This window comes from Chenopodium album, chromosome 17 (genome assembly GCF_948465745.1).
Source record: "Chenopodium album chromosome 17, dcCheAlbu1.1, whole genome shotgun sequence".
NCBI lineage: Eukaryota > Viridiplantae > Streptophyta > Magnoliopsida > Caryophyllales > Amaranthaceae > Chenopodium > Chenopodium album.
The window spans coordinates 9,540,821-9,559,312 of record NC_137850.1 but is presented as its reverse complement, the minus strand read 5'-3'; the positions used below and the strand labels follow the sequence as shown (position 1 = coordinate 9,559,312).

At 34.8% G+C, this 18,492-nt stretch overlaps 1 protein-coding gene across 5 annotated transcripts in view; it reads right to left on the bottom strand.

Moving 5' to 3' along the window:
• Positions 1-18,492, bottom strand: part of LOC145589479 (DNA-directed RNA polymerase III subunit 1-like) — a 39,870-nt gene that overhangs the window by 4,211 nt on the left and 17,167 nt on the right. For 4 of the 5 annotated variants that reach the window (XM_081646059.1, XM_081646061.1, XM_081646063.1 and 1 more), the window contains exons 16-25: positions 16,814-17,048; positions 15,559-15,750; positions 13,482-13,580; positions 12,447-12,650; positions 12,171-12,359; positions 9,770-9,917; positions 9,430-9,581; positions 7,122-7,280; positions 6,929-7,042; positions 6,748-6,824 (exon numbers count right to left, since the gene is read on the bottom strand). In XM_081646059.1, coding sequence (XP_081502185.1) covers positions 6,748-6,824; positions 6,929-7,042; positions 7,122-7,280; positions 9,430-9,581; positions 9,770-9,917; positions 12,171-12,359; positions 12,447-12,650; positions 13,482-13,580; positions 15,559-15,750; positions 16,814-17,048 — 1,569 coding nt within the window. The remainder of the gene's footprint in view (positions 1-6,747; positions 6,825-6,928; positions 7,043-7,121; positions 7,281-9,429; positions 9,582-9,769; positions 9,918-12,170; positions 12,360-12,446; positions 12,651-13,481; positions 13,581-15,558; positions 15,751-16,813; positions 17,049-18,492) is intronic. The other variant, XM_081646064.1, reaches the window with a different exon arrangement.

Below are 18,492 nucleotides of genomic sequence, written 5' to 3'. Positions count from 1 at the left end.
AGCTTGTCAGAAATGATTGTGTGTAACTAAAATAGCCCACACAAGACATACACACATGATAAAATTGACAGATCAGTAATCTTGGAAAGATAATAGGTACAAGCATATTAAAAATCATAGACATAAACCATGATCCTTCATGCAATGTTTCCAACAAAGTATTTAATGCACAAATGTTACCATGATCATCATAATTACCATCATGATCAAACTATTGTCATCAAAGACTGATGTCACCATACACAAGAGGAAGCACATAGGTCAGTAACTTTAAGTCAATAAAGCGATAAATTATACTCATCATGGAACAAGATATAGAAATTTAAAATAATTTATTTGAGATTCCAAAAATTAGAAACAACCCATAAAGCCATATTCCATTCAATTGGGCAGTCCAAGCCTTGCTTTTATTTTTATTTTATTATTTATTTCAATTCGATTTACTTGTACAATTTAAGACCTTATATCTAGAGCTGGCAAAAGCTGATACGACACGATAACACGACACGAACAGGACAAGAAAAAAGCGGGTTAGTGTTAAGGGTTTTCAACCCGTTTAGTTCAATGGGTCAACACAACACAACACGACACGACTAAATAAATGGGTTGGGTTAGTGTTGAAAATTATAACACGAAAGTAACAAGAGTCAACCCGTTTAATAAGCGGGTTGTGTTCGGGTCAACCTGTTTACTTGTTTAATTACTTAAAATAAAATAACAACTATTACACTATGGATCAGCCCATAGTAAAAATGGCCCAAATGAAAAATAACCTAATCTCAATCAATACTAATACTACAACTAGCCGTCATCCCTACTTAGCTACTTCTCTCACTTAACTCTTTCTCCTTCACTCTTACTCTCTTGACTTTTTTTTTTTTCTTTTATTATAATATCTTTTAAATTTGTCGATTGTTTTTTTTTTTTTTTTTTTAAATCTATTACTCAAATTATTGTGTTCATCATCTGTTTAATGTATAATGCTTTCACTTTTGTGATTCGAATTTCTCACAGTAGTAATTCTTGATCTTCGTCTCTTCCTTTTCTCATTCACTCTCTAACTCTCTCATAGTAGTGGATGAATTTGGAGCTTTTGGAACATGTAAATCAATTGAAAGCTGTAATGCTTTAAATTATATTTGAAGAACTAATATTCTAGGCAAAATTAAGGTTTTAATTTTAATATAAGGGTTTAATTTTTTTAACACGAACACGATCCGTTTATCTAAGCGGGTTACACGGGTTATGTTCGTGTTACCCGTTTAATAAACAGGCCGTGTTTGTTTTTAGCTATCTTGACCCGTTTATTAAACGGGTCGTGTTCGTGTCAAGGGGTCTTCAACCAGTTTATCTATGACCCCGGAAACAAACACGGCACGACCCGACCCGTTTGCCAGGTCTACTTATATCAAACTATTGTCATCAAAGACTTATGTCATCATACACAAGAGGAAGCACATAGGTTAGTAATTTTAAGTTAATAAAGCGAAGGATTATACTCATCGTGGACCAAAATATAGAAAATTAAAATAGTGTACTTAGGAGATTCCAAGAATGAGAAACAAACTACATCTCCCCTTTCAGTCACTACATTCAAAAGGCAAAAATTGATATATTCCCTGTCTTATTTTACTTACCCAATTTGACATTTTGTTGAGATCATTTTGGGGTTAATTGCAAAGGTAAAATGTGACAGGAATTTGTATTAGCTAAACTGCTAAAACTATAATCCATTCACCTTTTTTTTTTTTTTTTTTTTTTTTTTTTAATGTTTGCTATGCACATGTTCACCAAGAGCTTGCCCCTACAAGTTTTTAAGCTCAACCAATCCAGTATTGACTTAAATTTATGATGTGCATCAAGAGGGAAATTCTTTGGAAGGGTCTAAAAAACTCCAATATAGGCTACTCAAAGAAGGAAAGAAATGCATCATTTAATATTTTTACTTAGTTTCTTCTAGATTTTTCCTTACAAATTTTTACCTTTCACTTGAAAGGGTTTTTCTTGGTTTAAACACTTACGATTTATTTTACTATGGTATCTCTTAGTCTATAAGTTTCCTTATATTTCTAGGAGTTTGTTAGTTTTCGTAGGAGTCTAAAGAACTGCAGATACGGACTTGAAGCTCAAGGAAAACATATGCCTTATAATATGTTTTTGGAAACGCCAATATGTCAACTAACTAATGAAAGTGGTTTCACGAGAATCAGAGTTCATTTGGTCAGTCAAAGAAAGCAAAAACCAAAACCGCACAAACTGCCAAGTAGGTTGGTTTTGATAATTTCCTAATCTAAGTAGGTTTAGTATTCCTAATCCACTTAGGTTGCTTGGAGCTATAGGCTAGGAGCTTGTCCTAGTCCTAGTAGGTTTAGAATTACTTATTTGTAGTCTATAAATAGTTGTAATTTCATGGCTTTTGATAGACATGAAATTGAAATTAATAAAAAAAAATTTGGTTTACTTTTGTTTAAACTTTTCTTTGCTAGTTTTCAATCCAAAGAGTTGGTTGAAGATTAGAACATTAAACACTTAGTGTCTAGGAGTAGGCTAAGAGTTTAATCTCAAATATTAGTGTCCGGGAGTGGGTTAATTAATTTGGAGATTCGAATTATAAGTTTCAAGAGTGATCTTGTGAGGAGAAATATCGGTTCGTTTATATTCAATCTTAAAGAAATCCTTGAAGGTTGGATCTTTTATTTCAAGATTGTGGGTTTTCTAAAAACTTGAATAAACAAGGGGTTAGAATCCACATCAGTTTAGGTTGATTTTAATTATCTCAAGGACTCTTAGACTATCGTGAACAACCAAAAAGAAACCTATTGTTGTAATACAAAATCTTATAACAGGATGTCTGATATATAGCTATTTGTCAGACCACAAGTATATTCAATCAGTGGCGTTCTCTCCCAGCTGAGCCACCACCCTAGTCTCACTACCCATGACCATCACTCCCAGCAGCCACCCTAAACCACTGCACCCAGCCCCACCTGCAACTGTTCCTGTCTCACCCTCACACATCTCTCTCTCCCCTCTTTTTAGCACCAAATAAACACGTTGAGGTGCGCCGGCAGAATCTTCCGCTGAAATAGGTTCTAGATAGTGGCAAAGGAGAGAGAAAAGAAGATTATACAGAGATGAAGTTGGGGGGATGATTGATGAATGCTCTAATAGATTAGGGAAGATGAAACATATCAGGAATTGTAAATCAGATATGTGAAAGAGAAAATTTAGGATCCGGGGTGGCGGTGATGGTGTCAGCACCATCAAGTAGGTTTGTTTTGGATGTTGATCTATTCAATCTCCCATAGGTCAAGCTTAGTGTGAGATGAAATAATCAAGAGTTGGAATTATTACAAGCAAATCAAGCAAAGTTGGAATTATTAAAACCTAATTTGCTTAGTAATATTAGCTTACTTCTTTTATTTAAAAGTCATGGTTTTAAATAAAATAGTAAGTATATTTTAATCAACATAACAGTTTTTCAAAATTAGAGCATTTCATATCTTATAGACTTATGCTCTGTATTCTACACCAAAGCAATTTAAACCATTGATAAATTTAAAGCTATTTGCCATCCAAACTAGATGTTAGAACAAAACAAATTACCCAACAGCAAATATTAAACATTCACATGTTCTGCAATTTCCAGTCAATCAACCACCTTATCATCAAAGGTAGATGGTATACAAATCTCACAATCTATATAATCCACACTAAATTGAAAGAAAAACATCTAAGAAAAGGGGAAACAGATAAGGAATTGTGAACACAAAGCTTGATTTATTTCATTGTCATGATCTTCCCTATTCCATCCTACATGATGCACATGGGATTCATTGATTATGTCTATTACGCTTAAGAATTGAAGCTCTTTGATTGGAGGAATTCTGAGAAAAGGGGAGACAGATGATAAATTGTGAAAATAAATCTTGATTATTCTCAATGTCACGAACTGCCCAATCCCATCCTACATGATGCATAAGGGTTTCATTGATTATGTCTATTACACTTAGAAATTGAAGCTTTTTAGTTGGAGAAATTCTGTTTTGTAGTTTTACTAAGGAGTGTAAATGAAATTTTCATCTTTGTTTCATTTAATATGTTGAAATTAATTGGAGTAGTTTTGGAGCTAGCTTGTGGAGTGAAAAGGGAGTTAGCAGAAAAGGTACAGAGAAAGGAGAGAGAATGACTGAGAAAAAGTATTGTGGTCGTCAGCAATGATGCACGAATACGCCAATCTTCAGCCGTCTCCCGTACCGGGGACAATTCCTGAAACCAAAACTGCATTCATATTATGAAAACAGAGGAAACTTGTAATGTTATCTTTTCTCTTCTTAAAAGAAAAACGGAAACCATCAAAAACTACAATGGTCCCGAACAAGCGAACATACCCTAAGGTTTTTGGGTTAATAGTTACTATGGTTTAGAATAATAGTTTGATATTCCAGTTATTAGTAATGTTTCTTAGGTTATTAGTTATGGCTTTTATTTTTCAGGTTATTAGTCAAAATTTGCGAGTTTTGATTTGTCCCTTGTTTATATGCTTTCATGATTAAAAGTTATAGTTTTGATTGAAAATTTATGGTTATATGTATAAAAGGGGGTAGAGTTTTATTTGAAACTTATGATTTTACATCTAAAACTTATGATTCTATGAATAAATTTATACTTTTACGGTCTTTGATTAAAAATTTATGGTATGTATGTTCTGTGTCAGTTGCTGTTAATTCTAGTTTATGGTGACAGTTTTGGGTTATTTGTTCTCCTTTCAGCTAATAGTTAAGTATTTATGGCATGTATATTCTATGTCAATTGCTGTGAATTCTAGTTTATGGTAACACTTTTATAATTCAAAAATTACTATTCCAAAACAGACGGAATAAGCACATAAAATATTTTTTTGAGGTTTAGAGTTTAGACTGAAATCTGTTAAAAAAAACTAGGTAATAAAAGTTGCAAGGAATGCAAGGCAAAGGTGCACACCAGGTGAAACACTCCTTTTGTGCAAAATAATAAATCAATTCTACAGCATATTGGAAGCATTGGATTTCATAATCCCAATTTTTGCCGATTCGCTTTTTATTAATTCCAGCTTTCGGTTATTTTGTAATATCCGAACTTTGAGGGGTATTCACCTTCTTTGGGCCTAGTGGTTCCCTGCCACATGTCAACGCCTAATTGTCTAATTTTTATTTTTTAAAAAAACCCCTCCCACCTACACCACCACCCCTACCCACCCCACCCCTGAAAACCACCTAACTCACCTACCCAACCACCAAAAACCATTCCCTTCCCCTCTGGCCCTACCCCTCCCCACCCAAAGAAAACCACCCCAATCCCCTTCCCCACAACAATTAAATCTCCCTACCTCCCCCCACTACCGAAAACAACCCCCTCCCCACCCCCAAAAACAATCCCTCTCCCCTCCCCCCCCCCCCCCCCCCCCCAACAAAAAAAAAAACAATCCCCTTCCCTTCCCCTAGAACCCCACTACTAAAAACCACCCTAGTGGTGGTCTCAATGATGTTGGAGATAACACCAAAGAAAGCGAATAGCCCTCAAAATTCGGATTTAAGAAAATTAATCGATAGTTGGGATCATTAAAAGCAAATGGCATAAAGTGGGATTATTAAAACAACATAATTTCACTAGAATAAATGATTAAAGAACGCACATTCAATATCATAGCAATACCCGTGCATAAAATGAGGAATACAGCAGATTATAATCATGAACCTTGTTGATAAATTGAGCATTATCAGTGGACATACAAGTAAAATAATCTGAAATACAGGAATATGAATGATATACACCAATAGAATAAAAGGCAAAAGGCATACTATCAAATATTAGTGGATTATTTTGATTAAGGAAAGATACGGATTTGGAGGGTGTTTATGTTGTTGTGAGTTGGGATATGGGGGAGGGAGAGGGGTGTAAGAGAATTGAAAAAAAAAAAAAAAAAAAAAAAAAAAAAAAAAACACAGGAGGTCAACAAATCAAAAGCTTTATCACTGAAAATCAGTGAAAGACAAGGAAAAGGAAAAGCATATTGAATACTCCCTCCGTCCCTAAATGATGTGCCTGTTCTCCTAAACGGGTGTCTCAAAATGATGTGCCTGTTTCTATTTTTAGTTTTTGTATAATTACCTACATACCCTCACTTAATACCTTTTAATCTACTTAAATACCCTAAATGCCCTTTAAATTTGGTGCCCACATGCACTACTTGCATAAACCAACAAATACATTATTGTATTCACAAAAAAACAAAATATATTACTCTTTGTAACTGTTCTTAATGTACTAACATGATTATATACATACTTCACTTTCCTCGATATTTGCAAAATATTAGAAACGGACACATCATTTAGGGATGGAATGAGTAATAAAATACACATGACATAAGTGCAAACCCTGAGAATCTGCCTAAGAATCATGACTTGTCTGTTTTTTGATGGGCAAAGAGGTCAACGGCTTGCATTGAGGTGAGCATTTTTTTCAAACTGAACTATATATAGTCTATTAAAGCAATATTCTTCTCCTGTGAAGTGTGTAGTAAGCACTCAAACGAAGTTGATACACAACTAAATTAACTATATTTCCTTCCTATTTCCATTTTCTTACTTCATGCTATGTATTCTTCCGGGGGGGTGGGGGTGGGGGTGAGGTGGGGTCGGAGAAGCATGGGAATCAATAGAAAAGCATTAAAGCCACTATCCAGTACACAAAAAAGGAACTAACCCTTCAACAATCAAGTTGAGCTTCCCCTTCTGTCCTTCCACATCAGCAATAATTGCTCGTTCAACGGTATCAATACCCTGAAAATATATGTTACTGGTTAAACTAAAGAATCTAATCTTTTTGACATAACATCAAAACAGCAACAGTACCTAAAACAGCAACAGAAAATTCTCTAACCTACCTTGACAACAATAGTGGAGAGCTTATTTTTAAGACGGTGTAGTACAAAATGAGCAGTATGCCTATCACAATCTGGCATGACAGCCAGCTTCACATCATCAAAAACAATAACATTCTGCAGATAATCATGCATTAAATGCATATCAAAACTATTTAAAACTGAACGAAAAAAATTCAGAAGAATTTCTTTTTACCAGTTTGTCATTCTTCCGCTTCGCCAAAGATCTTTCGATATTGTCCTTGACAGTATAGGCATTTATACACAGTCTTAAAGCATTAATTTTTCTCATGTCAAGTTTAACAACGACAGAGGCTCTAATTGAAGTCATAATAAGCTTTATGCTCTTCGCAACCTACAAAACAAAAGAAGATGAAAAGTTATAAGGTAAAAAAAAAAAAAGTAAACAGACACAGAAACTGGACCCACAAAAGGAGACATTGGATGGACTTTGTTACAACGGTATAAATAGCACACCCACCAAGGATGTAGGAGTCGAGAGCTCTTTTGGGCTACGGCGAGGCATTTTAGTAGAGTTGGAAGAGAGGATTAAAAGGCAAACTAAAGCACACAAGGTGTATAGGGATTGTAACATGAACTTACAGGTCTGTGATCTGTTAAATGCAGAATGTGGTGAATGGAATGCAGAGCTGATCCATAGCTCTTCCACAAGTGATGATAGCAACCTTATCCTAGCTATGCCATTGTCTAATAGAAGACCAGAAGATTCGCTTTTCTGGAATTTTACAAAGGATGGCACATACTCGGTGAAGTCTGGGTATTGGCTTGTGAAGGAGGGGTTTCATAACAATGTGGGAGTTGTGGAAGATGAGGTAGTCGGGAAGGGTATATGGAGTATCGAAGGCCCTCCAAAAATCTGACATTTTCTATGGAGAGCGTGCAAAGGCTTCATGGCTGTAAAGGAGAGGCTTAAATTCCGCCACATTGTGCAAGATGAGTGCTGCCCCATATGCTATGCGAGCAGTGAGACGGTGATTCACTCTTTGTTTAATTGTTTGTATGCAAAACCAATCTGGGAACACTGTGAGTTTGTGTCTACAATACATGAAGCTCCCTCATCTAATTTCTGTGATAGATGGGTGTGGCTGACATCTAAGTTAGAACGCAATGAATTGCGAACTGCTGCTATTTTAATGTGGGCTGCTTGGTCTTGCCGCAATAAGAGAGTATATGAGCATGTTGATGTGAATGCCTTCCAGATTGCTACTGGTATGATCAGAATGGTTGATGAGTATAGGAGCTATTTAGCTAAAGTGGGGGTTGGAAGCGCAAACAATGTTGCTACAAACAGTAATCTATCCTGGAAGTGTCCTGCTTTTGGTATTTACAAGATCAATGCTGACGCCCATTGCGTGGAAGGAGTTAAGGTGGGTTTGGGTGTGGTGATCTGAGACTGGGAAGGCAAGATTATTCTTGCTGCTATAAGAAGAGCTCATCCAACTACCATTGAGGATGCTGAAGCAATGGCAGTAAGGTTTGGAATTCAACTTGCAAGAAGGTTTGGCTGTGAGATGATTTCAGTGGAGAGTGATGCGTCTAATGTTAAGAAGGACGTGACAAGTGTGAAGCAGAGTTATAATCATACTCAACTGATTATTGATGATATTAAACAAGCTAGCACTTCTTTTAATTTCTTTGACTTATCTTATATTCCTAGAGCATGTAATACCGTTGCTCACCTTGTGGCTAGGTGGGATACGGGTAGTAATGTGGAGTATGTTTGTACGAACTCCTTTCCCCAAAGCTTAACAACTTAGGTGGAACTTGACTTGATTAATAATATTGTGCTAAGCGTTTTTTTTTTTTTTTTTTTTTTTTTTTTTTTAAAAAAAAAAGGTGTATAGGGATTGTTTTTACACCCAAATTTATGATATAGTAAATGCAGCTCAAACCTACACAGAAGCTCTAGAGCCGTTCTATTGCCTCTAGGAAGCTTTATCCTTATTAAGCACAACAAGGTAGTGGTAGCACGAGAAAAAGCATTTAGAAGGTGACATGAATAACAGAATAATTTACAAGATAGATACATATTTATTTTTATTCTTTTACAATAAATGCATTTCAAATGAAACCCCCCCCCCCCCCCCCCCTCTTTTTTTTTTTTTTTTTTTGTTCTTTTGGTATATTTCAAAAACTTCTTTCTAAGGATTTCCTACTAATAGCATAATTTTGGGATAAAATTAACTTTTAATTATTTTCAAATTCTGATTATTTATGTAATAAATGCGAAGTTATTTATGTTTTCTACTATTTCAAATTGTATTAATTGCACAATAATTATTGCTTTCCACTATCCCAAATTGGACTCTTATTTTCTTTTTTTCGATTCTTTTTTAATATGATATGGGAACATTGCCTGTCTTCAATGTTTTCATTGGTTCTTTCCCCATTTTTTAATAAGAGCAAAAGAAAGCAGAAGGGAGTAGTTTCTAAACATCATTTCTTAAAAAGAATAAAATAGTACACCGTAGATATTTACATACCTGGCCCAACAATGTCTTTTCAATTTGACCCTTTACAGTTTCCGCAATCTCCATTGAAGTATCATTCTCAAGTTTTGCCATGATAATTGGTGTGCTTATCTTTTTGCTTGCATTCATAATTTCTTTGATACGAGGAACTCCAAGGGTAACGTCTACAAAAGTTAAGGATCAAGCCACATACAAAATAATTAGGTAGCCTTCTTCATCTTCTTTTGCTACGTTTTCACCTTATATGACTTAATTAGCCCATGGGGGGGGGGGGTGGATAGAGGTTAAGATTGAAATTGGGGATTGGGTGAATGGAGAGGATAAAATGAAACTTTCAACAATGGACACTTACTCATGCTGGCAACCCCAGCAAAATGAAAAGTTTTCAAAGTCATTTGCGTCCCGGGCTCTCCAATACTCTGAGCCCCAATTGCTCCGATAGCAGTTCCAGCTTCAATCCTTTTTAAACGAAGCCGAGAAATGCAAGCATCCAAGAACACCTTCACAATGTTTGACCAATAAGAAAATTAAAAATATATATATTAGAAATGTGTAAACAGAGAAATGTGTGAAGCCAAAACAGCAATATATACCGCAGCTCCTTTTCCGTATTTTAATATTAGTACCAACAACATGGCACTTGAGACATACAGTTATACCATACACGAATACACCCAAGTAAAAATAAAATATATGCAAATCTGACAAGCTTCGATGCTACTGTCAATAGCAGGAATTTGGAACAACACCCTGCATGTGTAGTTTTATATGAAGTACGTAATCTGCAAGATTACCAACAGAAAAGTAAACACTTCCTGGTTATTTTTTCCTTGGAAGCTGTAAGCCAACATTCTATGTGAGTTCACCTTGACCATGAGACAGCCATAAATAACAACATAGATTATTGGGTTATGCTACTTTGCTAGATTTCTGGTTTGGCAATGCTATGAATAAAAAGACAATAGATATCAAGGTTACAAGGGACGAGTTTCAATTGGGTACGTGGTACAAAAACGGATATGCAGAATGCTAACTTGGGTGAATCTGTTGTAATGGGTCTGGTTTCTCTTCAAAAATCTGATAACATATTAACTATATAATGATGTAGTACCTATCTGATGATGAATAAAATTTGAAGTACTCCTAAATGAAATATAATGTACATCAAAAAGAAAATAAATAAATAAATAAATAAAGGTGTAGGTCCTATTAAATTATTACAAAGAAAAAAAGTTAATCGATTGTGGGTCCAAATAAATTATTTAAAGGGAAAAGAGGATAACAGAGTGTGGGGACAGAAATTTAAGCCCAAAAAAATTATTCCAATATTCAATTATCTCATTTCTCTCTCCGCTATCCTCTTGAACGGATCGACCCGTCTTCAACCTTCCCTTATCCACCCTTTTTGAAACTTCACAAAGCTTAAAGTCATTGACAATTTAACAATCTCTAAAATAGCAAAAACATAAACTCAAGCTTTGAAATTGGGTGTCATAACTGTCATTTTGGGGTGTGTGCCTTGCTCTAGCGAAAAGTTCTAGGCTTTGAACGCTTGGCAACACAAGGCTTAAATTCTTCTATGATAGGTCTAGATCCAACAAGAGCTAAATCTCTTTGACTCAATGCATGGCCCACTCATGTGGCTCAGCCTTGCATGTCCATGCACCATAGTCAACGATCGAGTGATAGGTTTCTCTAGGTGCCCAAAAGGTGGTAACACTAGTAGGAAAAGAGAACATTTAATGGAATAGGAACTAGTATATCAACCGAAAGAGGAAGGAGGATTATTTGTTTGAAAATTGGTTATAAAGATAGTTGCTATGATGGAAAGACGGCGATACCTTCCTTTGGAACCTCAATGGTTGGCAATTTACTCAATAATAGGTGAAATGAACAATGTAGGGTGTGGGTTACTCATTATTTTTATCTTCCTCTCATTTGTTGGCTTCAAAGTAGTGATGATTATTGTATTAGAACTTATCAAAATGTTAAGAGAGGTGAACATCTATTTTTTGGAAAAATCTAAGTTACCAAGGCATCCTTGCGATAGAGAAATAGACGAGTCAGTGAGTCACTTTGATTATTTAAGACCATAAGTGTCAAAGGTAGAGGATAGTGCAGTAGTTAGGATGATTTCTTGCAATTCTTATTTAGTTCACCATCCTTCACCTACGAGGTCCCCCACCCCTTCAAGATCTATGGATATGCTCGCCAAAGAAGAAGACCATTGATGGCTATATCACCTGATATGTGTGTTATGTCATGCCTACAGTGAGAAGTGCTCATATGACTTTGTTTAGTTTGATGCCAGGTAATATTTGGAGGATACTCTTTCATGTACAAAGGGAAAAACTAGTTCCAAGTAAAGTTTTAGATCTCTTGTATGTCAGCTTTGAAGGCTTTGGAAGAGCAAATGGGAAGAAGATATGGAGGCAAAATGCTCTTATGGCAATAATGTGGTGTTTAAGGTTTAAAGCGGAATGCATATTTTTGCAAGGGAGCCACATGATCGCTGATTTGTTGTGTGATAGAATAATTCACTATGATTCTTATTAGTCTAAAGCAACAGGGAATTAAAGAGTTACATGGTTGGGGAATTCGGATGTGATTGGGCTAGTGCATAAGTTTCAAGAACAGCTTGTCCTCTCTTATTGTCCTACTGTACATACTGCTGCTATTTGCTCATTTATAAAGAGATCTTTTATCACCAGAGAAAAAAAAAAAAAAACTCTGATTAAATTAAAAAGTACTACCTGCAGTTGCTGCTCAGAAACATAGCATTTTCTTTCAGATAATTTATTGAAAAAACTTAATAACTTCATCTTGAAGGCACCGGAGCAACCACCACCGGTACTCATATCATAATCTGAAAGCCTCTTATCTATGATTTCAGAGATTACTGTATGAGACAGGTTCATATTTCCCCTTGCAGGGCAAGTAGCCTGCACAAAGTAACTTGTTAGATCAAAGTTTCATATCTTAGATGCAACACTGGCTTGACAATCTGGAAAGCTATGAAAAAATTATACCTCCACTTTGAAACGCAACCGCTCAAAATCCAGCGGAAATCCTTCTGCCCCTTCCATTTGAGCCGGATCCATACCATCATCACCATAAAAAAATTGAACAATAGTTCCATTAGAATTTCTTACAGTCATGTCATAATGAACTGCTAGGTCCTCCAGGCATTTCATCAGTCTACGTGACATATAACCAGTGTCAGCAGTTTTCACCTGCAGCAAAGGCCATTTATTACATAAACCACTCATTACATGAATTAATGCTGCCAAAATTGAAACAACTATACATAGTAGACAAAGTAACAAAACTTAAGTAAAGGAAGCAGAAAGCATAGATCTAAATCTCATTTACATATTAGATCATAAAATTAATGATTGGTATTAAATAACCTTAGACATATACTCCGTATTTACCTAGCAAAATGTGAAAAGTATTTCAATAAAAAAATTTCAGAGTACTCTCGTTGAACATATACTCTGTGATTTAGATTTTGGCCATGGTGTCAAAGAACTTCAAAAACAATGTACTGCCTCAATTTCATCCCAGCTAGTAATATTTAGATCCAGTCAAATTCCCATCATATAAAGTAAACTACGTTTACAAAAGCTACCATTTAACAAGTGTATACATGGAAAAATATGCTCGTATATCCTTTGCAAATTATCATACTATAACCATAAGTTTAATTGACATGATATGGTTTATATGCTGAAATTTATCTCATCAAATATTTTTGTATATCTTGAATTGCTTCTGAGATCAGAAGAAACAAAGGGAGGAAAAAAAAAAAGGAGGGGGGACAATCCTTTATCATAGTAAGGAACTAGTAGTTGCATGAACCATGAGGTACTGGCCCATGTTTAGACACTCAACTTTTGTAAACAATTGGACTACAAAATTTTTGCAACGTGATAAAGAGCTATGGCATGGTTGACAGTTTGAAAACTTCCGATTTTGTAAACACGGTGAAATAAACAGACATGCAAGCTCAAAAATAATACAGTAATCAAAACAAATATACACATTTAGTAGTTTCAACATACAGCTGTATCCACAAGGCCTTCTCTCCCTCCCATAGTATGGAAAAAAAACTCTGTAGCTGTCAAGCCGCTGTAAAAAGAATTAGCCACAAAACCCTTAGCCTGCAGAAATCAGACAATGAATTATTTCTTGGCACAAGGCATGCTCAAATCAGACAATGAATTATTTCTTGGCACAAGCACAATTATAGTATACATGCATATGCAAGGGGCAGTCAGTAGAGAAATTATTAATGTATCGGACTAGACCAGTTTCAAACAAGATCCCTCATATGCAACTTTCCAAGACATGCATTTTTGTTTTTATAAAAATATCACAATTGAAAAAAATCTGTCTCCATGTGAACACATTAACCAGCCTATAACAGACAGACATACTGCATTGCAGGAGAAGCTTAAAACATATTTCTATAGTGCATCTCTGAAATCCATTAAACTCCCCATATCAAGAACATGAGGAACTCCTCAGTAACATGTGAGACGTGCGATGCTAAAACTAGATTATAACAGGATTCCATTTTCTCAAAAAACTAATCCCAATGTAACAAATAACCACAAAATTAATGTTACTTTCCTTGGTGCCCTACAATAATTTCCTTATCATATAAATAAGTCGCTTAACCAACATCCCAAGCATTATCCAGGTAATACCAAACCGTTTGCTTGATATAATAAGTAGCTCAACCAGCATACCTAGTTGGTCATAGGACCCTAATTTTGTTCCATTATCATATCTGAACTTATCTTAACTTATCTGATCTTATTAGCCCTTATTAGAACTTATTTTAGTTATAAATTAAACTTGGGTAGCCCTGATTAACCCTTAGCACAACTAATTTTTCCTGAACTTATCTTATCTGAACTTATTAACCCTTATCTAAACTTATTAACCCTGAAATAAGTGGAAATAAGGTGAACACAACAGGGCCTTAGTGCACAGAAGAAGCAAAAGGTGATGCTAGATTAAAAAAATGGAGAACATAAAGTTCAATGTTCTCAATCTAAACCCTTGACTGTCAAAGTTCAGATCAATTAAATCCCCCCATTCATTTTCTTGTGTCGTAATCACAACTCATATCAATGAGTCACCCTAGCAATATAGAGTGCAGATGGCCCATAAATCAGATTATCCAACTCCTTCAGCCTGCGTATCAGCATAGCTGAAAGCATCCCATATTAACTCTTTATATGAAGGAAAGGTTAAAGCATATTGATATGTTGGCATCTTATCCCAAAAACTTGAGTAGATTGATACAGAAAATGACCCTCTTTTGATTAATGACGTACTTAAATAATATAATTCTTCTATCCTGAAATATAAGTCCCAAATCACCCAAACAATTTTTTACCTAAAAAAGTTTCATTTTTCCTTTATTGACGATATACAAGCAAATTTCCTGATTCTATCATAGTGCAAATTTCAGTAGTTAATAAGGGTGAAAGAGGAGATATCGTGGCTGCAATATAAAACTAGAAACTATTTATGCACATATGATATTAATCCCTCTTTCCCAATATAAAATATCATTTCACTCAAATTTTGTCTCTAAATAAAAGTCTCATTTTACCTTTACCTACTTTTTTATTCACTTTTAATCAACCCACCCCCGCTATCTTCTCTATTTATTCAATTTAAACAAGTATCATGTGTCATAATTAAAAGCATTCAAAATCTATCATTGATGAAAAAAAAAAGGTGAAGCGATGTCTATATGACAAGAAAATGTTTTCATGTTATCCCAAAACGCGGGTGACTGAATATAAATTTCCAAAATTATATCACAGAGAAAATCTGAATACAATATCCAAAAACAAAAGGAAATGAATGGAAGACGAATATTGGGTGTATATATATATGGATTTTTCTACATAGTAACCCTATGGTATTCACTTTTCTAAGCTATGCCCTCCCCTTTTCAAACTTCTACGCTATAACCTCAAAGTACATTCGGTGATTACGCTGTAATCTTAGCGTTAACCTTCCTTAAAAGGCAAGTGGTGCAATAATTAAAAACAGAGGAAGTATAAAATTTATTAAAAGTACATCAAATAAATTCATCAAGAACAAGATGAAACATACTTCTGGAGTCTTGGAATTTCTAGGAAAGTGTGGTAGACTGCGATCAATGAAGCCATCAGGTGCTCTGCGCCCTCCAACTGCTTGCTGACCTACACATGCAACCATTTGGCTGATATTGATTGGGGAACCTTTTGAGCCACATTGTGACATGATTAACGGGCTATTCCTCCAATGGAGCTCTTTCATGCAAACCTAGAAATGTATCCATACAGATTAATTATTTTGATAAAGTTAATAATCGGCAACCAAAGGAAATGAAATATAATATTTAATCAGCTCCTTTTTAATAAGATACAAAATGAATGCAATAGTCCTATATGGTTATAGTCGTCCACACTGGGCAGGAAAGAGTAGGCATGGTTCCTGTAGTTTGTTTAGTAAGGATATAAATTTACGTGTTGTGCATTAACTCTGCAAGTGATCAAGAGTCAATGCTTCTGGTTCCCTGACCTTGCAGGTAGACCATCGGGTGCTCTATCTCCCATGTTTATCTTTATTTGAAGGATTGTATTGCCATTGCCCTTAAACTTTCCAAACCTGAAGATTATGCCTTATCCTAGTTCAGTCCTTTGCCTGTGCTCGCCTCTCCCTGAAGCTTAAATGGAATCGAAGAGGATATATGCTAACTCATTAGTTAGAAGTATTCACTCTGTTTCGTAATAATTGCAACACTTTCCTTTAACATTCCCTACATAATAATTGCAACACTTTCCTTTTACATTCCCTACATAATAATTGCAACACTTTCTTATTTAGTAAGGACTCACTACTACTCCCTCCGTGTTTAAATAAGTGAAACGTTTTGACTTTTTGCACTATTCATCTAATTCACTTTGACCAATGTTTGTGATTTATACATTAGAATAAATATAGTCTAGTGAGTACTTATTGGACTCGTCTCGATGAATAGTTTATTAATGTTCACTTGTTATAATTTTTACTTATTAATAATCAAAGATATTATCAGTCAAAGTTTTGCATTGCCGTATGTGCACAAGGAAAACGTTTCATTTATTTAAACATGGAGGGAAGGAGGGAGTATTAATTTATTTCTCTCTCCTACAAACCCCACTTACACGACTTTTATATTAGTTTCTCTCTCCTTTTAACAGTTAACATCCCCACTAACTATACTTCACATTATAAAACTCCCCGCCACCATATAAATTTCCTACAAATTTGTGCAATGCCATGTATTGTTATTATTACAAAGGGGTAGTATTAATGATACATTTTAGTGGACAAAAGTCATTACCTTTCCTGCTATTTCACGAATTTCATTCAACACTTGAGTTATTTTTGTCTCTAGAGTTTGGGATGCATCACATCCGGGCATGCAAGCCAGCTCTCCCTCGTTGAAGGATTTTATTAACTCATCACATGTTTTATATCCCTTGACTATATCAGAGTGTTTTTGTTCAGCCAATTTTTTCCCTGGTTGAACATCATCAATGCCAATTGAAAACCCGTGATTACCAATCCATCTAGCACTGCAAAAATGAAATAAAAATAAATTAAATTAAATTATATATTAAGAAGGTAACCACAATTTAAACATTCTCATCTCCAACATCTAGGAAGGGTTCCGAGCATACAAAAATACACTGAATTGAAACTCATGAAGACTAAGAAACAAGATAAAAGATATTCTGGAAAAGCTAGAGCACACGACATCATATCCAGTAGGACAGCTAGCACAGTAGCCACCTTACATGACCACCAAGTAGGCAAGTAGTCAATTAAGAAGTACAAAAGCGACATAACAAATTCATTAGCTGAACATCATTAGTCTAGCTTGAGACTTCTCACCAGACAAATGCTAGTTCTTCTGTCAATACAACATATTTTTTAATGTGAAAACATAGAGTGTCACATGCACTACAACAATAAGATCATATGAACATCAAGTATGGTAACTTGAAATATATTTGTGAAGTGATTGAAGTCATTTATCCCGAAGAAGAACCATGTAAACAGAAATACAACAGGAGAATAAAGAGAGACAGTTGATGAATAAGATATAAACAGTTAGGCTAACCCTCTAAAAGAAATAAGAATACACTCCCCCCCCCCCCCCCCCCCAACCCTAAAAGTTGATCTCTTACTCTCTTAGAGACTTGGATTACAAGATTACAAATATAGATCATTTTATGATTATTTCCTCTAGCCCTCCAGGAACTTCAAGGTTATATATTAAGATTATAAATCAAACATCCTGTCAATGAATCAAGTCTAGTCAAGGCTGGAAGACCCAAATTACAACCAAAGATACTAGACTTGGGTTCATCCTATTGACATAACCAAGTTCAAACATCTGAACTAGAGTTAGCACGTTCATCTAAATGTTCTAGATATTAGGAATTGAGAAAGATGAGACTTTGGCACATCAAGTTAAGGGACTTTCTATCATCATCATAAACAAGTCCAGTAACTATTGCAGAACTCATGTTGGTTTTTTAGTCTAAGTTTGAGCATGTGGAGTAACATAAAGTCAATATTGTATTGAAGGTAGCTTATTAGTTTTCGATTTCCCACATAATTTCTTACTTTAAAATTTTCTTTAAGGATATAGATTACAATACCAAGATGTTATGAATAGTGTCAAAAATCAAAATATAAAATTAGTTTAACTATTGCATAACTCGTGTTGGTTTTTTAGTCTAAGTTTGAGCATGTGGAGTAACATAAAGTCAATATTTTATTGGTAGCTTATTAGGTTCTGATTTCCAGTATAATTTTTTATTTAAAATATTCTTAATGGATATAGATTACAATAGATTACGACATGTTTAAACTTACCTAAATTTGTTCATAACTATCTAATGAAATATGTTAATAAAATTTAATAGTTGCATTAATTAATTTTTCAATGAATAAATATATAATAAGATCGATTTTTTTTTTATTTATAAGAAAATTACATACGCATCTTAT